General features: G+C 39.6%; 1 protein-coding gene across 29 annotated transcripts; it reads right to left on the bottom strand.

The window, feature by feature from the left end:
• Positions 1–1,227: 1,227 nt before the first annotated feature.
• LOC102397733 (serine protease inhibitor Kazal-type 2) lies at positions 1,228–25,965 on the bottom strand. 29 transcript variants are annotated; one of them, XR_006552229.2, is made up of 7 exons: positions 25,811–25,927; positions 25,337–25,535; positions 24,841–24,980; positions 24,371–24,418; positions 11,743–11,852; positions 2,501–2,603; positions 1,228–1,529 (listed from the first exon to the last, which is right to left on the bottom strand). XR_006552229.2 is itself a non-coding variant. In XM_006058364.4 (5 exons), the coding sequence occupies exons 1-5, from the start codon at positions 25,863–25,865 to the stop codon at positions 1,524–1,526; spliced, it is 231 nt and encodes a 76-aa protein (XP_006058426.3). In that variant the 5' UTR covers positions 25,866–25,965; the 3' UTR covers positions 1,228–1,523. The 29 variants fall into 29 exon arrangements, 2 of the variants coding, with proteins under 2 accessions (XP_006058426.3, XP_025145790.3); XR_006552220.2 differs by lacking the exon at positions 11,743–11,852 and adding an exon at positions 6,145–6,294; XR_006552215.2 differs by lacking the exon at positions 11,743–11,852 and adding an exon at positions 6,145–6,294 and having other exon boundaries at positions 24,375–24,418.

Below are 25,965 nucleotides of genomic sequence, written 5' to 3'. Positions count from 1 at the left end.
AGGTGAAAGAGGAGAGCGAAAAAGCTGGCTTAAATCTCAACATTCAGAAAACGAAGATCATGGCATCTGGTCCCATCACTTCATGGCAAATAGATGGGGAAACAATGGAAACAGACAGACTTTATCTTCTTGGGCTCCAAAATCACTGCAGATGGTGACTGCAGCCATGAAATTAAAAGACACTTGCTCCTTGGAAGAAAAGCTATGACAAATCTAGACAACATATTGAAAAGCAGAGATATTATTTTACTGACAAAGATCCCTCTAGCCAAAGCTATGGTTTTTCCAGTAGTCATGTATGGATGTGAGAATTGGACCATAAAGAAAGCTGAGTGCCAAAGAATTGATGGTTTCGAATTGTGGTACTGGAGAAGACTCTTGAGAGTCCCTTGGACCACAAGGAGATCAAACCAGTCAATCCTAAAGGAAATCAACTGTGAATACTCATTGGAAGGACTAATGCTAAAGCTGAAGTTCCAATACTTTAGTCACCTGACAGGAAGAGCCAACTCATTGGAAAGGCCCTGATGCTGGGAAAGATTGAAGGCCAGAGAAGGGGACGACAAAGGATGAGATGGTTGGATGGCATCACCGACTCAATGGGCAGTTGCTCAAACTCTTTGAGCAAACTCTGGGAGATAAGGACAGGGAAGCCTGGTGTGCTGCAGTCCATGGGGTTGCAAAGAGTCGGCCATAAGTTAGCAACTGAACAACTGACATTTTGGACGGAAAATTTCTTTGTTGTGGGAGCTGGATGTGTTCGGCAGCATCCCTGGCTTCTGCCCACTAGATGTCAGGATCATCTACCATTCAAGCTGTGACACCCAAAATGCCTGTATAGTTCCAAAGGTCCTCTGGGGAAAATTCACCCAGGGTTGAGAATCATTGCTCTCAAAGAAAGGAAAAAGCAATTTCTTGCATTAACCCTGAAGGAAAATTGTACTGAAAGGAGATTATCTTTTTGTATTTTGTATCTTGTGATGATTCTTTGACTTTACCAACTCTGGCTAAAGTCAGCTCCGGTCTATCATATTATTTGCTCTGTGCAGAATGCTGTACCAGCTACACATACATTGTACTTTCAAGATTTAGAGGAATGAGGAAGAATAAACCTTGCCTTCTTGAAAATGACTCCACTTCTCCCTTAGTGAATTTCACCCTTGCTTGAGAGGAAAAGATCTACATGAGGCTGCTGAGTGAGAATGGATAGTCGATAGTGAACAGTGGTGATTAAATACAGTACTGATTTTATTCCAACTAAATAAAGCAATGCATAGGTCATCTGGGCAATAAGCTTAACTAAAAGGACAAAAGCCAAAAACGAGGATTTTGTAGTTGTTTTATCAGTCACTGCCCTCTTACACAACTCATCTCAGAAAATCTCATGCAAAGAAATACAGGAAAAGAGAAAAGCGGGAAATGAAGTTCATTTAGTGTGCAGTGGAAGGTGGTTTCTCCAATTCCTCTTCTGTGAACTGCTCCATCAGCATGGTCCACTTCGGATTATTTTAATATCATGACCATCATCCCTGCAAATTGAACAACCATAAAAACACATTTATTATTAAATCCCTCCCTGCAACTGTCCTGAGTTCTTGTGGCTGGAATAAAAATAAAATGAACCCAAGACAGATTCCCAGGAAGAAAAGCAATTTTAATTCTTGTGCATGGAGGTCTCATAGAAATGAGACTTAATAAGTGACCAAAGCAGAGAGCTTTTATACTTTTTACTTTTTAGACAAACAGTACATTTGTGAGGAGTTAAAGAGGACAAAGAAACTTAGGCTTTGGCTGCTTAAAACTAGTAAAGAATCTGTAACAGTTTCTGCTTACGGTAGTAAATAACAAAAACCTCAAAGACCATGAACAGAACTAAAATCTGTTTTATAGTGTGTATTATAGTTTCTGCTGAAAGATAATTTTATTTCTACAGTTATTACCAAAGATGGCCAAATCAGACTAATTTTTTCATAAAATAAGTCTAGATTCAATAAACTTGGCCTGGTTGTTTACATAAGTACAGCAAGAATAGTGATTGACCGCATAGACTATCTTAAATCTGCTTTGCTGGAGCGTTTTATGAGGAACTTCAGATTGAATTTTTAATAGCCTCTCAAGGATAAGAAGCCAAGCCAAGCATTCACCAACAGACTTTGTCTGCAATAGATATAGATTTGGGTGAATTCCTCTCTTCACACAAGACTCCAAAGTACACTGTTTCCTAAAGGTCCCAGGAAATGACCTTCCTGGTAAGGCTGCTGGGAAACCTGAAAGTAAGATTCTAGGGTGTTTTTCCAAAGGGCTTTATTGGCTCCATAAAGTCAACCTAGTTCCTCAAAGCTATCTGGTCATATCTGAGTCTATGCATGTCTCTCACCAATATGACATTCCAGTCAAAGCTCTGATACTATAATCAATGTTTCCAATTGTGTTGTAAGAAAAGCAGATTCTTACTGAACTTATGCAAATAACTATATTGCCAAGAAAAAAGGATACTCACTGAGAGTTTCTGACTTCTGAAGGGATCCAGCAGAGAGAAAAAGAAATGTTTCAGTGCTGCTTACAAATGTATAGTGGACCAAATTGCTCTAAGTCATAGTTAGCTTAAGAGAAAAGACAAAAAGATTTCCTTAAATCTGGAGAAAACATTTTTAAAACTCAGCAATGTTTCATTTTAATAAAAATTACAATTATCTTCCTCAGTTTATTTAGTCTCATAGTGAATTCTTGTTCCACTTAATCTTCTGTTAAAAAATTTTTGAAGCCATCAGTTTCTCCATTAGGGTTCTGTAAATTCTTATCCAGGTATGATTTGAAAGTCATCAGACACCTATATTCTAGAATATTTGTTAGATTTCTTTCCATGAATTTCCCTGAAAATAAAACACATTTGCAGAAAGCCTTTATAGAAGCATCTGAGTAAAAGAGTTCAGTTCAGTAAACTGTGTGTAAATAATAAATGACTTTAAAATGTCCACTATTGAAGATCTGATTCATTATAATGGAATTGATAAGAAAATTCAGTTATCTCTAAGACTTATCATTTTAAGATAATAACTAGAATTATGGCTAACATATAATGACATATCCAAAGTTTAGGGATTTCATTTATTTTCTAGAACATTTAGGTTAATAACATTTATCCATACAATACAACCTAAGAAGGTTTATCATTTACTTGATAAATGCTTCCTATGTAATTTAACATAAAAAAGAAGCCTAATTAGTTTAATAGCTCTTTTATAAGTACAGAAAATTAATTTTTGATTGAGGTATCCAAGGGCCCTGTGGAAAACCCCAAAGTCATTTCCAGTTCAATAAGAGTTCATTTGGAATTTTGCAGAGTTTGTCAAAAATATCAAACATTTTTGAAACACTTAGTCAAATAGGATTATTGGTCACTGTGAAACAATGTTTAGCTATCCATATAATCAGTGACAAACATGTCCCTGGCAAATACAGAAAGCTAAATAGTTGTAAAAAGCTTTAGTTCTTTTAATATTGAAAAGACTTAGGAGTTTTTTTGTGGGTGTCTTCTAAGTGATCAAAAACCTGATAAAGACAAAATATAGAATCTGGTTTTCTAGACAGATATATTAAAGGTAAAGAAAACTTTTTTTCTTTTACAATTTCTTATTAAGACTAGACCAACAATCTAAGAGAACTTTGTACTTTTGAACAAGAAAACTTTTTAACAGAGATAAACACCAGATTTTAATTTTGTACCAGTTTACTTTTGATATTCCTTAATTAAACTCATTTCAGTCTTAGTCCTGATCACACATAAAATTCCTTAAGATTATTTTTTCATAAACCTTTTGCAATTTTCTATGTTCATTTTATTTGTCCCTTGTTTTCTTTCACATTTAGAAATAGCCTGCTTTAGGACAAAATCTCTTTCCTTTTCCTTAACAAAGGCACCTCTTTACCTTTTCTTAGCCCAAAATACTTAATACTTTTTTTTCATTTCTGGAACCTTTAACTGCATATATTAATTAGAATTATTAATCCTTTGAAATCTAAATTTTTGGGGGGAATAATGAAACAACTGTGAACCATATTTTGTGACTTGGCAAACATAAGTACATTTCATAATTTCTAGAAATAAACACCACTTCATGGCACAATTTTTCAATAAAGCACAAGAGGGACCTCCCTGGTGGTCCAGTGGTTAAGAATCCTCCTTGCAATGCAGGGGACATAGGTTCAATCCCTGGATGGGGAACTAAGATCCCACAGGCCACAGAGTGACTAAGCCCACAGCTACTGAGCCTGCGTGCTCTGGAGTCCAAACACCACAACTAGAGAGCCCGTTGGCCGCAACGGGAGAGTCTGCGCACTGCAACGAAAGATGGCATGGTGCAACGAAGATCCCGCATGCTCCAACATTGCTTTTTTGGAAATGATACAGATATCCAATGACCTCCCATCATTTAAGTTACCAAACTCTGAGGGTGTAAATTAAATTACCGAAGAATTTAGAAAATCAAGTTTACTCACGGAGATGGCTAACATCTTTTATTATTTGTGGGAAGGACTTAAATTCTGTATTTGTCCTTGACAAACAGTTGTAGAGGGGTGTGATTTACTCGAATTTGGGCAAGAGATCCTTTCAGCGGTTTGTGTTTTAAAAGGCATCTTTCCTTCTTTTTCGGTTTCAGGTTCTACCAATTCAGCCAATCGAGGCTTAATCTCAGGCAAGGTGGGCTGTGTTTACATTTCAAAGATATGACAATATTTATAACTTTTAAGGCCAAAAAAAGGCCTTTTAAGTTCAGTTTTCTCGTAGGAGTTTTGGATTATATTTATCTATTATTATAAGCCTTAGGGTAATTATTATTTTAAAATAATTTTTAAAGTACAGGACAGTTTTGCTCCAATATTGTGATCTTCTATAATATCTAGAAGGCATTTTAAGAGGAACGGGTAAGCTTTTGGAAATGGTAAAACAAGTGGGTCTTGATTTGTTACTACAGTTGCATTTCTAATTTTGTAGTTTTGCAAGACAAAAAAAAAAAATTGTTTCTATTAGCCCTTGATAATTGTTTGTATTAAGCTTCCAGCTAATCTACTTCCTGGTTATTCCTAGGAGGGCCTGAGGAATTGTAGAGGAGATGGGCGATTTTTTTTAAACGGGAATTTATGTTGGATCTTACTTTTAAGTCTAATTTCTGTTTTTTCATCTTAATAAGGGATTCTCTAAGGCTCACCATTACAGTTTATTTTTCCTTTCAATTTGTTCCTCTCATAAGTACCAAGTAACAGTTATTTACGATGAGAGCTTTCAAATTTTTTTCCTCTTAAATATAACCTACTTAAAGGATCTTTTGACCTATGGCTGATTAATGTTGATGTATGGCAGAGACCAACACAATACTGTAAAGCAATTATCCTCCAATTAAAAATAAATTATTTTTTTTTAAAAAAGGATCCTTTGTCCATTGATGAGTAGGATTTTATATTAATTTCAAATACAGACTCAAACCAGTAAGCCTTTTTTATGGCTTAACAAAAGATAAAAAGGTGTTTCCAAGGATATAGCTCTCACATGATTAGAAAGTTCACTCCCGTTGTTAGTCTAAGAAAATAAGGCAATGAAAGTTGACACAACAACAGCCCATTATGGATAGGGACCCCATGACAAACGCCCCTGAGAGCTGGTATGGCCAGACAAAGAGAGTACTGACTTTGTGTTTCAGAACTCGTCTAGTCAACTGACCACCAGATACACCTTTCAAATGGCAGAGCTCTCGCAACCTAAAACAAGATGGAAGAACACATCTGGTTTTATATGGAAGACCCACAGGAAGGTCTGTTTAGGTAGATGCAGGTCTGGTGAGAACCATTAACTCACCAATCTGTGAGGCCAGCTCAAACAACAGGCTTATAGGGCATGTGCCTGCATGCTGCCCTATGGTTCTTCCTTCTTATGGCAAACAACACAACAGACAGAGACAAAAAGCAGTGACCATCTCTGAGAAGAAAAGAATTTCCAAGAGTTACTAAATACAAGGAGCTAACTCGACAAATATTTTCTCCTGCTAATCTAAATTTAGAGAGGAAATAAGGAACTCTTGCCAACTTCCCCTTCCACCAGACCTTGCAGGGAGAGATCCAGGAAGCTGAGTTGGTAAGAAATCTTACCTTCTGCTGGTCTTTATCAGAGGGCACAGGATCTCTCAGCTGCAGTAGCCTCAGGGTGGGAAGCGGGTTCCAACCAGGCTCCTCCTGGCTCACCAACTGTCAGGGTAGAAGAAATTTCTCCCTCTACCCTCTTGAGTTCTTGTGGCTAGACTAATAATAAAATGGACACAAGACAGATTAACAGGAGAAAAAGAAAAATTTTTATTCAGGGTGCACAGAGGTCTCATGGAAATGGGACCTAATAAGTGACCAAAACAGGCAGCTTTTATTCTTTTTAGACAAAGAAGCAATACATTTGTGAGGAATTGATAAGAGAAAGAAACTTAGGCTTTGGGTACTTAATAAGTGAAGAATCTGTACAGAGTTTTGGCTTGGGGTAGTAAATTTAAAAAGTAACAAACTTTGTTTATTACAGGCTTTTTAGCTTTAAATTCCCAATCTCTGATATAAGAGTGGGAAATGGCAACCCACTCCAGTACTCTTGCCTGGAAAATCCCATGGACGGAGGAACCCGGTAGGCTACAGTCTATGGGGTTGCAAAGAGTCGGACACGATTGAGCGACTTCACTTTCTTTTCTACCTTCAGAGGCAGGAAGAACATCTTTCACCTGACATTAATTTCCTGCTTTCAGGGAGAGAGACAGAAGGGTCAAAGCATCCCTCATGCACTGGCTCTTTCTTAAGCAACTTTAATACACAATACTTAATATGCTATTGTGGCACATTTTTGGGAAGCCTGCCCGGGGCCACCATATTGAAACATTATCTGTCATATTGAAACTGCCCCACTGTTTGTATTAAAAAGACCCATGTCATTATACATTATATTCTCTCCAGGGTGACAGTCATTTTTAAAGCTAAATCTAGGAAACAATGAGGGTGAAAGCCCAACTCTGCTATTTTTCTCCTAACCCTAGGGTACAGGGAACTGTTAACATTTCCAAGAAATCATTCTTGAGAAGACCTAAGTAACTCACTTAAGACTGAGGTCAGAGAATGGACCCCTGAAATATAAACCAGCATACCTGGAGGAGAAGTCTTGGTCACATGAGCTGGTCAAGTGTTTTACAATAAGGGAATCAGATGTAATATATTTATTACTAAGCATTCTACCAGATAGAGTTATTAAGACCTATTTTCCAGCTAATAGTGCAGGGTGTGTAGGTTGCCTGTACATACCTTCTGACTTTAAAAAAACACAGTATTCTGTCACAGAGTTTAACTACTTAAATATATTCTTGTTTTATTTAATTTTTATTTTATATTGGAGTATAATTGATTTACAATGTTGTTTTAGTCTCAGGTGTACAGCAAAGTGATTCTTTTTCCTTTTAGGTTATTAGAAAATAATACCTATACATATATCCATTCTTTTTAAGATTATTTCTCCCATATAGGTTATTATAGAATATTGAGTGAAGTTCCCTGTGCTGTACAGTAGGTCTTGTTAATTATCTATTTTATATATGCTGCTGCTACTGCTAAGTCACTTCAGTCATGTCCGACTCTGTGTGACCCCATAGACAGCCTCCTACCAGGCTCCTCTGTCCCTGGGATTCTCCAGGCAAGAATACTGGAGTGGGTTGCCATTTCCTTCTCTAATGCATGAAAGTGAAAAGGAAAGTGAAGTCGCTCAGTCGTGTCTGACTCTTAGTGACCTCATGGTCTGCAGCCTACCAGGCTCCTCCGTCCATGGGATTTTCCAGGCAAGAGTACTGAAGTGGGTGCCATTTTATATATAGTGGTGTGCATGTTAATCCCAAACTCCTAATTTATCCTGCCCCCCACCTTTCCCTTTTGGTAACCATAAGTTTGTTTTTGAAGTCCGTGAGTCTGTTTCTGTTTCATAGATAAGTTCATTTGTATCATTTTTAAGATTATACATATAAGTGATATCATGGTATTTGTTTTTCTGTGTCTCTCGGTCCATCCATGTTGCTGCAAATGGCATTATTTCATTTTTTTTTTTATGGCTGAGTAGTACTGAATATATAGCACATCTTCTTTATCCATTCCTCTGTTGATGGGCTATTTAGGCTGCTTCCATGTCTTGACTATTGCTGCTGTGAACATAGGGGTACATGTATCTTTTCAAATTATGGTTTTCTCCAAATATATGCCCAGGAATGGGATTACTGGATCATATAGTAGTTCTATTCTAGTTTTTTGAGGACACTCCATAGTGGCTGTATCAATTTACATTTCCACCAACAGTGTAGGTGGAACTTTTCTCCAACTCCCTTTTCTCCTTTTATGGCTATAAGCATTTGCTTTATATATTGAGGTGCTCCTATGTTGGATACATATATATTTACAGTTGTTATGTCTTCTTGGAATGATCCCTTGATCATTATGTAGTGTCCTTCTTTGTCTCTTTGAACAGTCTTTATTTTACAATCTATTTTGTCTTACATAAGTACTGCTACTCGAGCTTTCCTTTGCTTTCCATTTGTATGAAATACCTTTTTCCATACCCTCCCTTACAGTCTGTATGTGTTCTTGTATCTGAAGTGAGTCTCTAGTAGCATGTATATGGCACTTTTTTTTAAATCCATTCCACCAGTCTATGTCTTATGGTTGGAGCATTTAATCCATTTACATTTAAGCTAATTATCTATCAGTTCAGTCACTCAGTCATGTCTGACTCTTTGCAACCCCATGAACTGCAGCATGCTAGGCCCTGTCCATCATCAACTCCCAGAGCTTTCTCAAACTCATGTCCATCGAGTCAGTGATGCCATCCAACCATCTCATCCTCTGTTGTTCCCTTCTCCTTCCACCTTCAATCTTTCCCAGTGTCAGGGTCTTTTCCAATGAGTCAGTTCTTTGCATCAGGTGACCAGTTATCTATATGTATGGTCTTATTGCCATTTTGTTAATTGTTTTGGGTTTGTTTTTGTTGGTCTTTTTTCTTCCCTTCCCTTTTGTTCTCTTTTGAGTTGTATTTGGATTGCTTTTTTCTGTGTGTGTAGATTTTTGGCTTGTGTTTATATGAGGTTTTATATATCAGTCTATATAGATAGATAGATAGAGATATATACAAGATTGTTTTAAGGTGCTGGTCTCTTAATTTCAAATACATTTCCAGTATCCTGCATTTGTACTCTCCTCTTCTCACAGTTGCTGTTTTGACTTCATGTTTGTGTGTAGATGATTTCCTACCTTTACTATGTGTTTGCCTTTACTGGTGAGCTTTGCCATTGGTAATTTTCCTGTTTCTAGTTGTGGCCTTTTCTTTCTCATCTAGAGAAGTTCCTTTAGTATTTGTTGTAAAACTGGTTTGGTGGCACTGAATTATCTTAGCTTTTGCTTACCTATAAAGCTTCTGGTCTCTCTGTCAGATCTGAATAAGAGCCTTGCTGGGTAGAATATTCTTGGTCCTAGGTTTTCCCCTTTCATCACTTTAAATACATACTCCCTTCTGGCCTGGATAGTTTCTGCTGAAAAAAATCAACTGATAATCTTATGGGGATACCCTTGTATGTCATTTGTTGCTTTTCTTGTTTCATTTATGCTCTTTATTCATTTCCTCTGTCTTTAATTTTTATCAGTTTGATTTATATGTGTCTTGGCATATCCCCCCTTGTGTTTATCCAGTATGGGGCTCTCTGCACTTCCTGGACTTAAATGAGTGTTTCCTTTCCCATGTTAGGGAAATTTCTGGTTATTATCTCTTCAAGTATTTTCTCAGGCCCTTTCTCTCTCTCTTCTCCTTCTAGGACCCCTATAATGCAAAATATTTGTGCATTTAATATTGTCACAGAGGTCTCTTAGACGGTCTCATTTCTTTTCATTCTTCTTTATTCTGTTCTGCAGCAGTATTTTCTATAAGTATGTCTTCCAGCTCATTTATTTGTTCTTCTGCTTTATTTATTCTGCTATTGATTCCTTCTAGTGCATTTTTCATTTCACTTATTGTATTGTTCATCTCTGTTTGTTGGTTCTTTAAATCTTCTAGCTCGCCATTAAACATTTCTTATGTCTTCTCATCTATGCTTCTATTCTTTTTCTGAGATCTTGGATCATCTTTACTATCGTTATTCTGAATCCCTTTTCAGGCAGATTGCCTCTCTCTACCTTTCACTTAGTTGTTTCTCTGGCGTTTCATCTGGTTTCTGCATCTGAAACCTATTCCTCTCCTATTTTATTTTGTCTAACTACCCATATTTGTGGTCTCTATTCCTCAGGTTGCAGAACTGGAGTTCTTGCTTCTAATGTCTGTTTCCTGGTAGATGAGGTTGATCCAGGGGCTTGTGCAGGCTTTCTAGTGGGAGGAACTGGTACCTACCCACTGGTGGGTGGAGTTGGGTCTTGTCCCTCTGGTAGACAGGCTGTGTCAAGGGGTGTATTTATAGGCATATGTTGGCACAGGACAACTTTAAGCACCTTGTCTGCTGATGGGTGGGGCTGCCAGCTATTGGGTGGGGCCAGGAATTTTTGCCAAAATGGTGATTTCTAGGAGAGCTCATGCCAATGAATGTTCCATGAAGTCTCTGCCACAGTGTCCTTGTTCCCCAGTGAGCCACAGCTGATCCCTGCCTCCCCAGGAGACCATCCCAGACCCACAGGTATGTCAGCTCAGGCTCCTATGGAGTCATTGCTTTGCCCTAAGACTCAATATATGTGAAACCTTGTGTGTTCTCTCTAAGAGTGGAGTCTCTGTTCCTCCAGTCCTGTGGAGCTCCTCCACGCAAGCCTTGCTGACCTTCAAAGCCAGATGCTCTTGAATCTCGTCTCAATGCTGGACTGCCCAGGCTGCAGAGCTTGACATGAGGCTCAAACTCTCACTCCTCTGGGAGAACCTCTGCAATATAACTATTCTCCAGTTTGCAGGTCACCCATTTGGAGGGTATGAGATCTGATTATATCATGAAAGTATGCCTGCTACTATCTTGTTGTGGCTTCTTCTTTATCTTTAAATGTAGAATATCTTTTTGGTAGGCTCCAGTTTTTTCTGTCAGTGGTTGTTCAGCAGTTAGTTGTGATTTTGGTGTTTTCATGAGAGGACATGCGCTTAAGTCCTACCACTTTGTTATCCTGTCTCCTGAGGGACAAAGCATTCTTGATGGCCTGGGATATCCCTGCTCCCCTTCCTGCTATGCCAGGATGGGTGGAATTGATAATGGGCTAGGGTTTTTTACATAGCAGTGCCTCAGTTCCATGATCTGCCTCAAAACCCAGAAATAGCTATAATTCCTTCCCTTGTCTTCTTTCATTCCTCTGAAAACACACTGAATCATAGCCCTGGATGACAGACCCAGGTCTTCTTTCTTGGTGCTCAGCACAGACTTGAATGATGGGGCTGCAAGCAGCACCACTGCTACAATCCTAAATAAATTTTGGGAAACTACCCATCCCTGGATAGTACATTACTTAATTATCTCATTTATAATTGATTAATCACACACTTCTTTTTCTAACCTTGACCTAGAAAATACACTGAAAGATTCTGGGTCTTTTTAAATGTCAGTCTTAAAACAGAGCTACTTATGTCACATTTGATTCTTATGTCCAAGAAGAGTCACAACTTGCTAAGTAATCAAAATGCAAGAGAAGAACTAAAGAAAATGCGCCTAGTTTATATTATAAAATTGTTACCTGATTTTCATGCACAGAATACACTCATTGGGATAAGTGGACATGTCGCTTCCACACACAGGGCTAAAGTCCCTGGGACATCCTGGTAATTTATACTGATCGCAGTTTGGCTAGAAAAGAGAAAGGAAGACAGAAATTGGAGAATAACTTGAGATATTCCCATCATACAGCAGTTTAGAGGAGGACAAAACCCTAAGTTTCCCTAGATTTCCTGGAAATATCCTACAAAAAGATTTTTTTCCCACACAAAAATATGTTTTTTCTAATACAAAAATCAGATGCAGTGTTGAAGCAACAGATCAATATCTGCTATGTAAGAAAAGGACCTCAAAGGAAGGTTCAATATGGCTGATTTTTAAAATGAAAGTCCAAGACTTGCCATCAAATCTACTTAACTATCTATCCTCCAGCTTTATAATTTGCTCTTCACTACCACCTACATGAGAATGACCTGTTCCATTCCACCTAATCCCTTGGCATAACACCAAGACATGCTCAGGAATCTTTTTCTCTGGACTTTTAATATACTGGCATTTGAAAAACATCATTAAAGAAAGTAGTATGTTCAGAATTAGACCTTTGGGGTTGTTATGGGTTTAACTGTGTCCACCCAGAGAGATGTGTTAAAGTCCTAACCCCTAGCACCTCAGAACATGACCTTATGTGGAATTAGTGTCTTTATATAGGAAATTATGTTAAAATAAGTTTAGGAGAGTGGGTCCTAATCTAATATGACTGGTGTTCTTATAAAAGGGAAAGTGTGGAAACAGAGTCACACACTCAGGGAAAATCATGTGAAGACACCAAGAGAATGCCATTTACAAGACAAAGAATGCCTGAGACTACCAGATACTGGGAGACGGGAATGGAAGGAAGATTCTCCTTCCCAGCCCTTAGAAGGAACAAACCCTGCTGACACCTTGAGTTTGGACATTCAGCCTTGAGAACTGTGAGACAACCCATTTCTGTTGTTCAAGTTACTCAGTTTGTGACTTTATTACAGCAGCCCTTACACACTGATATTGGATCATGGAACTCAACCCTCAGATTCAATGGACTTGAGGCCAGAGAGGTAATATGTCTTGCTCATAACCTCTAGTCTCCAGCAGGACCAAGACTAGAACTGGTCACAGTGGTCGTGTGACCACCATGCAGAGGCTCACTTTAATAACAGGTTGAATATATGACCTGCTGTATTTGTTTTGTTTTGGTAATAGTGATCCTCTTTCCTCACTTCAGAACAAGTGTTTAGTATTCTGAATAAATGAAATATACCTTTTTCTTCATATTATATGGATTCATAGAGACCTAAGTAGGATAGGGCACTGGCTAAACTCTGAACTAAAGAAAAACTTTTAACCCTTTCCATCCTCTGTTCAGGATTCTATCTCCTTCTAGGAGCCTGATGTGTTCTTCCCGCTCTAGGCTCACTAAGATGATGGCTTCCAGGACAGCTTCCACAGGAGACTAGATAGTCTCTTTCCAATGAGACTGGGACAACTGGTAATTGGTCATTTTATTGAAAAAGTCAATTAAAGCAGGGAAACAATAACAAAAAATACATACCCTAAGCATTTTCTCTTAAAACAGAAAATAGGATTGCCAATCTTTTTGATGTAAGACACAAGGCACATGGCCAGGGGTAATACTACTTACACTAAGAGAACCTCCCTTGCAGCTAGGTATGACCGCATGATCAAGATTAGGCTGACTGGATACAAATGGGATTATTGTGTAGTAGCTTCTGAGGATCTCCTTTAAAGGAAAATTGAGCCTGTCCTCTGCTTCCCCTAATTTTTAGTCTCCTTTGTCCATTCCTCTATCCTGCTCCTGGGTGCATGAAACCCTCCCCTATACAGACCAGGATGACAAAGGCCACATCCTAAGATGGCAGCTCTGTGAGCTATTATTTTGAATCCATGCTACTTGCAGCTGAATCTAATCCTACCTGACACCAGACCTAAGTAAGACTTTTCCTATTAGTGTTTCAACTAATTGAGTTCTATGTGCTATCACTGCAAAAATCATACCCATAATAAACCACCTACAATTTCTTGTTTTGTTTTGTTTAGAAGGGATTTCTCAACTGCACTCATATTTTGGACCAGATAATTCTTTGCTGTGTGAGGTTGTCCTGTACATTGTAGGATGTTTAGTATTGTCTTTGTTCTTTATCTACTAGATGCCAGCAACAACTCCCTGGTCATGACAATCAAAATGACAGTCTACATATCTCCTGGGGGTAAAACTACCCACTTTTAAATATGGCAAGAATTTAGAGACATTGTTACAACAAGGCAATGTACAATTAAAAAACAATTCCCCAATTATTTACTATTGTTTTACCTACACCTAATTCAAGAGCAATTATTTTGTTTTAGAATTTGTCTTTTAGCAAGTCTCAAAAGTATTTGACACAGTTCTCATATAAATAGCTTTATTTCTTTATAATCATGTTTATACTGTCTTTACATTTTTAATTAAAATAAGACTGGAAACTCTCATAAGGGGCTTTTGAACACAGCCACTTGAGTCTTGGTGAAAAATATAACTCCACTGATGGGAAATAGTCCACTTTATAAGAGAGGAGTCATACAAGATACTAATCTACAACCAGTCAGTGATCGGTCTCCTGTGGAAATTATTCAGAGAGAAAGGACAGGGTCATTTGTGAGTTGCTTAAATGGAGGATGGCAGAGTGAATTTTCAGTTATTATCCCCATTTTCTGAAAGAAATTCAAACCCAGGAAAAACTGAGTCATCTGAGCAAAAATATTATTGGGTACCTATTGAGGTCCTTTAATGGACTGGAACCTGGTGGTCTGGAGTTGAAGATAAGAAAGTAAAAGAGAGAGAGAAAGAGGCCGATATTCTTTGGTTTATGCAGAAAACCAATAAAGCCCTTGACATGGGGCTTTCACTGCTTCACGTAGGCACAGGGCACCCTCTCACGAGGGTCTTGCAAGCCCAGACAAGAAAGTGAGCTCAGTGGGCTTCTGCGCTCCAAAGAATTAGCCTGAGAGAGAGAGAAAGAGAAAAAGAAAGACACGGGGACCCAAGCTCTGATGGAACAAGGGTGTTTTATTCAACATAGTATGGGTATATATACTGTCTTACAAGGTAGCTTTGTTCAGCAAAGATAAAGATCAAAAGTCCAGACTTACAAATTATCAAGGCAATCCATATCAAAGAGAGAGAGTTGTAAATAATCACTTTAACCGTATGGTTCATAAAAAAGAAGAGGGTCATAAATAGTTACTTATCACCGTATGAAAAAACTAACAAAGGAAATGCATGCATTCCTCAGCCCCAGGAGCGGTTTGCCACTCCTCTTAATTCCTGAATATTCAGGAATTGATAAGGAACAGAGGATTCATGACAGATCCAAAACAGCACACAGGAAGCCTCCTGTTACATGCTTCCTGACAATTCCCCCTATTTTATTATATTTGTAAAAAAGGTCCTGACCAATTGAGTTTGTTTAGTAGTAACCAACCTTCTAGAAAGGCAGTGATAAACAACAAATGTAATTACCAAGACAATCACCAAAGTTACAGTTCCAGACCCGATGCTGTGGGTAATATTTTGAAACCATCCTCATGGGTCTAGCCCAGATAATTGATCAGCTAGTTGTTCAGCTAAAGTTTCCAAATTAGTGGAAGAGGGCAGACATTTAGAAAAGTTTTCAAAGATTTCCTTTTAAAGTATTAAATAGGTTATTCAGTTGATAATTAGCAATGCCTGCTGCTAAGTCGCTTCAGTCGTGTCCGACTCTGTGTGACCCCATAGACGGCAGCTCCACCAGGCTCCGCCATCCCTGGGATTCTCCAGGCAAGAACACTGGAGTGGGTTGCCATTTCCTTCTCCATTAGCAATGCCTAAAGAAGGTCTAATCCAATTTATATCACCTAAGAGCTTTTGGAAATCATTTAAAGAAGGTCTAATCCAATTTATATCACCTAAGAGCTTTTGGAAATCATTTAAGGTTGATAATTTATCAGTACGGATCTGAGTTAGTTGGGGAGTAATATGTTGTCTATCAACAACAAACCCCAAGTAATGGTAAGGTGTAGAGGTTTGAATTTTTTCAGGGGCAATGATTAATCCAGAGTTTTTTAAGCATAGTTGAGCTATGGTGGGAGAATTCATCATCCCTTGTGGCAGTACGGTCCATTGGTACCATTTATGAGGTCCGATATAACTAGGATAAGGGAGAGAGAAAGCGAATCTCTCTCAGTCTAAAGGGTGTAAAGGTATTTTAAAAAAGCAATCTTGCAAATCAATGATAATAATGTGCCAATTTTGAGGAATAATGGTAGGTGATGGGATTCCTGGTTGTAATGCACCCATAGGTTTCATAGATGCATTAACTTTTCTAAGGTCTGTTAGGAGACGTCATTTGTTAGATTTCTTTTTTATAACAAAAATAGGAGAGTTCCAAGGAGAACAAGATTCTTCAATATGCTTTAATTCTAGTTGTGTATCTATAAGTTCCTTAGCCACCTGTAATTTCTCTTTCATGAGGGGCCACTGCTCTGTCTAAATAGGCTCGTCATTCTTTCAAGCTATTTTAATAATTGTATCATTTGTTAAATGAGCAGTGGCCCCTAGGAAAAATGTGGAATGTATATCTGAGTTTGCCATTGCATAAGTAAGTCCCTTCCTATTAGATTAAGGGGTGCATCTATCACATAAGGTCTTAATGTTGCAGGTTGGCCTTCTGGTCCCTCACATGGATAAATTTGAGTACTCTGATAAACCTCTTGTATTTTGGTTTGAGAAATCCCTGCAATTTGGCAAGAAATCTTTTGTACAGGCCAGGATTTGGGCCATAAATGTTTGGAAATAATAGTAATATCAGAGCCAGTGTCAAGGAGACCAGAAAATCTTTTACCATTAATTTTGATATTTATAGTCAGTCGGGCAAATTCAGATACTAATGATGCCCAGAAGGACTGTTTTTGATCTGTACTGCTGAATCCACCCATCTGTACATCATTAGAGGAGTTAATAGAAATGTAAGGTAAAAGAGGTAATCGAGCAATTTTATCCCCTTTTTTGAATTGCAATAAAATCTGAGATGGCATCATAATTTGAATTTCTCCTTTATAATCTGAATCAATTACTCCAGGGTGGACAGTAATTCCTTTAGAAGTCAAACTAGATCAGCCAAGTAAAAGACTGAAGGTTTGTGGGGGCAGGGGTCCAAAAAGTCTGGTAGGTATTCTAGAGGGGACTGCTTGAGGATAAAGGAGAAAGTCATTTAGGGCTGGTATATTGATGGCAGCACTGCCAGATGTTGAGGGTTTGAGGGAGAAGATGGAATTTGCCCCTGGTTTTTGTTGAAGGGGACCTGGGGGGTCCCCTGCTTGGAGTTTCCCAGAATAGGTTTCCCTTCAATGTCAAATTTAGATTTACATCTAAATCTAATGCATTGGCCCAATGCATTCCTCTACAGCAGCAAGGGCAGATTTTTGGAGGTTTTTTATTAGCTTTCTTAGAAAGGGCAGTCCCTTTTTAAATGGTTCTTATCTCCACATGTAAAGTTCCTTCATTTCCCTTCCTTAAGGCAGCAACCATTGTTTCAGCTAGCATTTGCATCTTTTGAGTTTCTGATCCTAGATTTCGACAAGCCTTCAAATAATCAATAATAATCCCTGTCTCACGAATTGGAGCTATTAGCCTTTTGACATTCCTGATTTGCATTTTCATAAGCAAGTAATTTCTCTAGTTGCCTTTTGGCTTTTTCTCCAATTACAGTATGAGAAATAGCAGTTTCTAATCTAGCTAAAAAATTAGCATACGTTTCATTAGGTCCTTGCAATATTTTAGTGTAGCTACCTGTAGGCTCCCCTTGAGGAGTAATTCAATCTCAAGCTTCAAGGGTCACTGTTTTTAATTGTCCATGTAACAAAGGAGGGCACTGTATTTGAGCTTCTACAGAGTCAAATTGTCCTGTACCAGTTAGCATCTCAAAAGTAATTTGATTTTGGGGCGCACCAGCTCGAGTATTTCTGTTAGCATGATCTCTGGCTATATCATGAAACCACATTATCCATTGAAGATATTCTCCTGGTTTAACGAGACCTTTTATTAAAGTTCCCAATGATGGGGAATAAAATTTCCAATAGAGGATGTTATAGAATTTAGAAGTACTTTAGTAAAAGGTGAATGTGGGCCATACATAGTTATAGATTTTTTAATTTGTTGCATGTGATAAAAGTTAATACCCTCTTATTGAGGTATTATGTGCCCTTGAGCATCAGGATTTCTAAAAACTGGAAAGGTGGAGAAACCATCAGCTTCAGAGACTTGTGATTGCAAAGCCAGCAATTCAGAGAGCCTCTGTCTTGAAGGAGAGTGAGTAGGTAGCAAATTCTTACAATTAAGAGAATGTGGTAAAAAACTTATTATTGTTATTCAGAAAGGTGTTGTCAGTTTTAATGTCAAAAGGTGTCTTTGGGGAGTCGTTGCCAGAATCATTAGGTTCTAGCAAGGGAGAGACTTTGGGATTTGTGCCTGCTGGCAGGGGAGGAGTGCTTGGAGCAACCGGGGCAGGGCTTGTAGGAAAATTCTAAAATATTTTATGTTGTTCTAATTGGGCCTTTTGTAAGGTTTCATCATCTAATTCATATTTATGTAATAAGTGTTCTGCCTGTTGTCGAATATCAGGAGGGCTAGAATTACCTTGAAATGGCAGAATCACAGCTTTAACAAGAGCCCATAGGGGCCAGAAATCTATCGGAATATTTTTTCCCTGTCTGGCAGCTCGTTCAACATTCTCTTTGACCCGGTGCCAAATTTCTAAATCAAAACCACCTTCATCAGGGAACCAAGGGTTACATTCAACCACTGTCTGAAGGCAAGCCTCTATTTGCTGGTGTGAAACTGAAAGTCCTTGAACTTTAAGTGATGAAGTAAAATAGAAAAGTGATGGGGCTTTCCAGCCGTTTGGCCCATGTCTTAGTACTTACTGACCTCAATAGGTCCTTGAGTCACTCTGTCTGAATATGCCATGTATACCAGGCCCCTGTTCTGGGCGCCACTTGTTGAGGTCCTTTAATGGACCGGAACCTGGTGGTCCAGAGTTGATGATAAGAAATAAAAGAGAGAAAGAGGCCGATATTCCTTGGTTTATGCAGAAAACCAATAAAGCTCTTGACACGGGGCTTGCACTGCTTCACGTAGGCACAGGGCACCCTCTCACGAGGGTCTTGCAAGCCCAGGCAAGAAAGTGAGCTCAGTGGGCTTCTGCACTCCAAAGAATTAGCCTGAGAGAGAGAGAGAAAGAAAGAGAGAGAGAAAGAAAGAAAGACACGGGGACCCAAGCTCTGATGGAACAAGAGTGTTTCATTCAACATGCTACTGCTAAGTCACTTCAGTCATGTCCAACTCTGTGTGACCCCAAAGACGGCAGCCCACCAGACTCCCCTGTCCCTGGGATTCTCCAGGCAAGAACACTGGAGTGGGTTGCCATTTCCTTCTCCAATGCATGAAAGTGAAAAGGGAAAGTGAAGTTGCTCAGTGGTGTCTGACTCTTAGCGACCCCATGGACTGCAGCCTACCAGGCTCCTCCATCCATGGGATTTTCCAGGCAAGAGTACTGGAGTGGGGTGCCATTGCCTTCTCCGTTTATTCAACATAGTGTGGGTATATATACTGTCTTACAAGGTAGCTTTGTTCAGCAAAGATAAAGATCAAAAGTCCAGACTTACAAATTATCAAGGAAACATAAGGCAATCCATATCAAAGAGAGAGGGTTGTAAATAATCACTTTTACCCTATGGTTCATAAAAAGGAAGAGGGTCGTAAATAGTTACTTATCACCTTATGGAAAAACTAACAAAGGAAATGCATGCATTCCTCAGCCCTGGGAGTGGTTTGCCACTCCTCTTAATTCCTGAATATTCAGGAATTGATAAGGAACAGAGGATTCATGACAGATCCAAAACAGCACACAGGAAGCCTCCTGTTAAATGCTTCCTGACAGGTACCCATTAAGTGCTGAAAATTTGGCACCAAACAATAAGACATCACAAAATATACAGTTTACTAGGGGGAGACAGACAATTACAATTCATTGCTATGATTGGGTAATTAAAAGCACTGGATCTGGAGTCAGATGCCTAGGTTGGAACTACAGTTCCACCATTTCCATGTGACCTTGGCCAGAGAGATAAGAATGGTACTCACTGTCAGTGCTGTAAAAAATTAAGTGAGTGACTCTATATAAAGAATTTAGAACACTGATTGGTATCCTTTACTGTTGAAAGAAACCCAGGCTATGTCATCCTAAAATATGACTCCTTGACATAAACATTACTTGGAGCTAAAGGCAGTCAACATGCAGTTTTGACTTCCCCTTTACTGCCTAAAGGCAGAATATAAATTCTCATTTACTGGAAATGATTCTGGTTTCTTATCAGCCCAGAAATGGCACCTAAGGAACCTGCAAACAAACTTTATTTCATTAGTTTCCTCCCATTATTTATCTTCCTACTGTTTGCCACTCTTGGAAGCCTAAAACAATTTTCCTTTGTCTTGTCATTTATCTACAAATGTTGTTATTCAGTCCCTAAGTTATGTCTAACTCTTTGCAACCTCATGAACTATAGCATGCCAGTCTCCGCTGTCCTTCACTGTCTCCCAGAGCTTGCTTAAATTCATGTCCACTGAGTCGAAGATGCTACCTAACCATCTCATCCTCTGCCGCTTCCTTCTCCTTTTGCCTTCAATCTTTCCCAGCATCAAGGTCTTTTGCAAAGAGTCAGCTTTTTGCATCAGGTGGCCAAAATGCTGGAACTTCAGGTTCAGCAACAGTCCTTCCAATGAATATTCAGCATTGATTTCCTTTAGGATTTACTGGTTTGATCTCCTTGCTGTCCAAGGGACTCTCAACAGTCTTCTCCAGCACCTTGAAAGCATCAATTCTTTTGGCACTTTCTTTATGATCCGACTCTCACATCTGTACTGGAATAACCATAGGTTTGACTATATGGACCTTTGTTGGCAAAGTGATGTCTCTGCTTTTAACACGCTGGCTAGATTTGTCAGCTTTCCTTCCAAGGAACAAGCATCTTTTGATTTCATGGCTGCAGTCCCCGGCCACAGTGATTTTGGAGCCCAGGAAAATAAAACCTGTCACTGCTTCCACTTTTTCCCCTTCTATTCATCATGAAGAGATGCGACCAGATGCTATGATCTTAGTTTTTTGAATGTTGAGTTCTAAGCTGGCTTTTTTACTTTCCTCTTTCACCCTCATCAAAAGGATCTTTAGTTTCTCTTCACATTGGAGTGGTAGCATCTCATATCTGAGGTTGCTGATATTTTCCCAGCAATCTTGATTACAGTTTGTTAGTCATCCAGCCTGGCATTCCACATGATATACTCTGCATATAAGTTAAATAAGCAGGGTAACAATATACAGCCTTTACATACTCCTTTCCCAATTTGGAACCAGTCAGTTGTTCCATTTCCAGTTCTAACTGTTGCTTCTTGACCCATATGCAGGTTTCTCAGGAGACAGGTAAGGTGGTCTGGAACTCCCATCTCTAAGAATTTTCCTTGGTTTGTTGTGATCCACACAGTCAAAGGCTTTAGTGTAGTCAATGAGGCAGAAGTTTTTTGAAACTCCCTTGCTTTCTTCATGAGCCAACGAATGTTGGCAATTTGAACTCTGGTTCCTCTACCTTTTCTAAACCCAACTTGTACATCTGGAAGTTCTTGGTTCATGTACTGCTGAAGCCAATCTTGAAGGATTTTGAGCATTACCTTGTTAGCATCTGAAATAAGTGCTATTGTACAGTAGTTGGACTATTCTTTGGTATTGCCCTTCTTTGGGATTGGAATGAAAACTGACCTTTTCCAGTCCTAGCTTGGAAACACTGTGTCCAAGACTGGGTATTCTAAATTTGCTGACCTACTGAGTGCAGCACTTTAACAGCATCATAGTTTAGGACAGCTGGAATTCCATCACCTCCACTAGCTTTGTTCATACTAGTGCTTCCTAAGGCACACTTGACCTCACTCACACTCCAGTCTGGCTCTAGGTGAGTGATCACACCATTGTGGTTATCTGGCTCATTAAAATTTTTTGGTATAGTTCTTCTGTGTATTCTTGCTACCTTTTCTTAATCTCCTCTGCTTGTTAGGTCCTTACCACTTCTGTCCTTTATCATCCCCATCCTTGCATGAAATATTTCCTTGATAGCTCTGATTTTCTTGAAGAAATGTCTAGTCTTACCTATTCTTTTGTTTCCCTTTATTTCTTTGGATTGCTCATTTTAAGAAGGCCTTCTTATCTCTCCTTGCTATTCTCTGGAACTCTGCATAAAGTTGGGTGTATCTTTCACAAATTTATTGCTTTCTGTTAAATATGCAAGATAAGGCAGATTTCTAAGCCACCTCTTTGAGTTACACATTTCTTAGTACTCCCATGTGTATGCACAATACACTTGTTAATAAACATTTGTTTATTTTTCTCTGGTTAATCTCTCCTTTGTCGTATAGGCCCCAGCTGAAAACTTAGAAGGGTAGAGGGAAGATTTTTTTCCTCCCCTACACTGGTATGGTAATGATGATGATGCAGTATAGTTTGAATGGAAACAAAGAGAAAGTGCATTTATGTCTACTTTGGAGGAAGAAAACAGGGTGGTAAGGTTTCCTGGAAACGGTCTGCACTGACATGAATACTTAAAGTTACCTTACCCACTGAGATCAATATTCACGTATGTAAAATAATCATCTCTATTTATTGTGAGAACAGAGATTGCATGTAAAAATGGACAGTGTCAGACCAAATATTAAAATAGAACTATCACCCAAAACCTTAGCAAGCTAGCCAGGAAACCAACCCATTATTTAGAATAACCAGTCCACGAAGCCAACATGCTGTGAATCAGACTTGTAAGAAATCAGACAGCTATCTCTAGTGACATCCAGGTAGTCAAACAGTAAGCTATGTAACAGTTGGCCCAAAACGGCCAAGGTTTGATTAACAACTGATATTTTCCCTAAATTTTACCCCTGCTTCCAACTTAGACCCAATTAGAGAAAGCCAAATATGCCTTCTGAATCATTCACATACTATGCCTGCCTTTAGTTTCCCACCTCCAGCCTCCCCATGCCAACAGCCTCAATCAGGGCACACCTGATGCCTTCCTTCCCTTTTTCCTATTATAAAGCTTTCCCACTTCTCTGCCTTTGAGTCTCAGCTAAAACACAAGTGACATGACTGACTCACTTGCTACATCAAGCTCTGAATAACTAGCTCTTTTTTTTTAATTAACTTTTTAAGATAATTGACATATAGTTATTTACAATGTTATATTAGTTTCAGTGAACAGCAAAGTGATTCTTTTCTAGATTCTTTTCCATTATAGATCACTAGTAGACTTTGAATATAGTTCCCCATACTATACAGCAGGTCCTTCTTGTTTATCTGTTATATATATAGTAGTGTGTATATGTTAATCCCAAATTCCTAATTTATCCTTCCCTCTGCCTCCCACTTGGCAACCACAAGTCTGTTCTCCATATCTGAGTCTGTTTCCGTTTCATTGATAGGTTAATTTGTGTCAAAGTTTAGATTCACATTTAAATGATATCACATGATATTTGTCTTTCTCTGACTTACTTCACTTAATATGATAATCTCTATGTCTATCCATATTGCTGCAAATGGCATTATTTTATTCTTTATTATGGCTGAGCAATATTCCTCTGTGTTTGTGTGTGTGTGTGTGTGTGTGTGTAACCTTATTTCTTCATTCATCTGTCAATGGACATTTAGATTGCTTCCATGTCTTGCTGCTGCTAAGTCACTTCAGTCGTGTCTGACTCTGTGCGACCCTGTAGACAGCAGCCCACCAGGCTCCTCTGTCCCTGGGATTCTCCAGGCAAGAACACTGGAGTGGGTTGCCATTTCCTTCTCCAATGCATGAAAGTGAAAAGTGAAGTCGCTCAGTCGTGCCCGACTCTTAGTGACCCATGGACTGCAGCCTGCCAGGCTCCTCCGTCCATGGGATTTTCCAGGCAAGAGTCCTGGAGTGGGCTGCCATTGCTATTGTAAATAGTGCTGCAATGAACACTGGGCTACATGTTGAATAACTCCTTTTTCTTGTTCTCATTTGGTTGGTCTTCCTTACTTTCACACAATCTAATTTATTAATATACATAAAATGTTTAGTACAATGTATAATTATTACTCCCAGGACCTTCTGAATCATCAAAGGAAACAAAGCCCTGAGGCTCCCAAGGTCTGAGCTGTTTCCTTTCTTTTTAAAAATTATTTATTTATTTGGTTGTGCCAGATTGCGGCATGTAGGATCTTTAGTTTGTGGCATGCAACCTCTTAGTTACGGCATGCGTTTCCCTGACCAGGAATCAAACCCTGGCCCCCTGCATTGGTAGCTCTAAGTCTTAGCTACTGGACCATTAGGGAAGTCCCAAGGACCGAGCCTTTTTCAACCAAAATTTACATTGTATCAAAAAGCCTGCCTGATAATCTGATTTCTAAAGATTCAGTCAACTGTTTCCAAAGTGGCATGTCAGACCTGAAAACCAGTCTCCAACCCCAACCTTTGTGGGCTTCATTGTATTAGTAGAAACAGTAAAAGTGGTTTCTTACTTACTGTTTTTTGTTCTGAATGTTGACTAAATTGAGCATTCAAAGAGGCTGCAAGAAGAAAACAGACATTTAAAAGGATATGATTAAGGTCAATTCTTCTTCATAAGGGGTTTTTTAAATCCAGCTTGTAATTTATACAAGCTGCACCTTCTCCCTTTCTCTCCCATGTCCAGCTTTCGAAGAACTTCTAGAAAGTATATTCAGTTGTATTCTGGCACCTGTCTTAGCAGGCACACAGAAAACGTTTGGTACCAGTTCTATAATTGACCACTCTAATAGGTCTGCTTGAGAGAGGACTTTGGAGCTACATAACAAAAGTCAGAGAAGAGGCTCTCATGCCTTCCTCAGATACATACATGCATAGGGTTGGTGATCCTCTCCCCTCACCCCACCAGCTGCTTTCTGAGGAGCCAGTGGAAGTTTAGAGATCAGAGGGAACCTCCCCTGAGCCTCAGTGGGAGAATGCTTACCCAACCCTTGGAACAACAGCAGAAGAGGCCATGTCCCATGGTCCACCTACTATTCCTTGAGGGGGGCTTCCAAGAGGAACAGGATGGAGCTTCAGCTGCGACAGAACTTAGTGCAGATTTAGTCCCCGCAGAAGGGGTCCCTGTATCCAGCAGGACATTCAGAGCCAGCAGAAGATGAACCCACAGCCTGTACTGACTGACACCTACCTCAGAGGTATGCCAGCCAAGAGATGTGAGCACCAGCTAATTCACAAAAGTGACTGCAGGAAGACCCTGACTACTGCCCCCAGGGCTTCCCTAATGCCTCAGGATCCCTAGCTCTTTGCTCCATAGCCCTCCATCATCTGGGGACCATTTCCCCTCTCTTCCTTCACAGTATTTAAGAAATAAAAAAATCAATTTTCCTGGCTAAAAGAACCCCAAAGTCAGAGAAATAACTCAAAAATTCACGATATTCTTTTCCTTTGTTGCTCAGGATAATAAATACAAAGCTTACCACTAGATGTTACCATTTTAACTTCATTTGAAAGTGGGTGTCAAGTCTGGCTGGCCTGAGGCCCTTTTCTCATGGGCCCCAGAGTGCCTGGCACACTTGGCATTCACAATTCCTGATTCCTGTACATCTTCTGCCAAGGTTCTGTAAGGCCCCGGGTACATAAAAACCCGATTCCTGATCCTGGACTCCAGAAAATCTGCTTTAAGGGAGAAAGCGCAGGCAGCAGGGTCACTAGAAAAGCCCAAGCAACAACACTGTGGCTCCAAAATGTGACCCGCGCACACCCCCAAGTTCGTGTCCTTAGACAACCGCCGCGGGGCAGGCCTGGAACCGCCAGTAACGGGTGCGTGGAGTCGTTAGCGAGACCCCCCTCTACACTTGATCTCAGTCAAAAGGCCGAGAAGCGATGAGACCCCCCTCCCCCAGGTAACTTTTCCGCTTTCCTTGGCTGCCAAGCCCACTGGTGACCATTACCTGCCGAGTCCCCAACCAAGAATAACAGCACCAAGCGCAGCCCCACGAGCGCCATCCTCCCGCCTGGCCGGCGGTCTGGTCCCTGTGCGCTCCAGCGCCTGCGCGCGCGACACTGACTGCGCCCTCGGGTTGGACACGTGACAGAGGGATGTGAA

Source organism: Bubalus bubalis, chromosome 7 (assembly GCF_019923935.1).
Source record: "Bubalus bubalis isolate 160015118507 breed Murrah chromosome 7, NDDB_SH_1, whole genome shotgun sequence".
NCBI classification, from domain to species: domain Eukaryota; kingdom Metazoa; phylum Chordata; class Mammalia; order Artiodactyla; family Bovidae; genus Bubalus; species Bubalus bubalis.
Note: the sequence above shows the minus strand (reverse complement) of the source record. Positions and strands in the feature narration are given on the sequence as shown.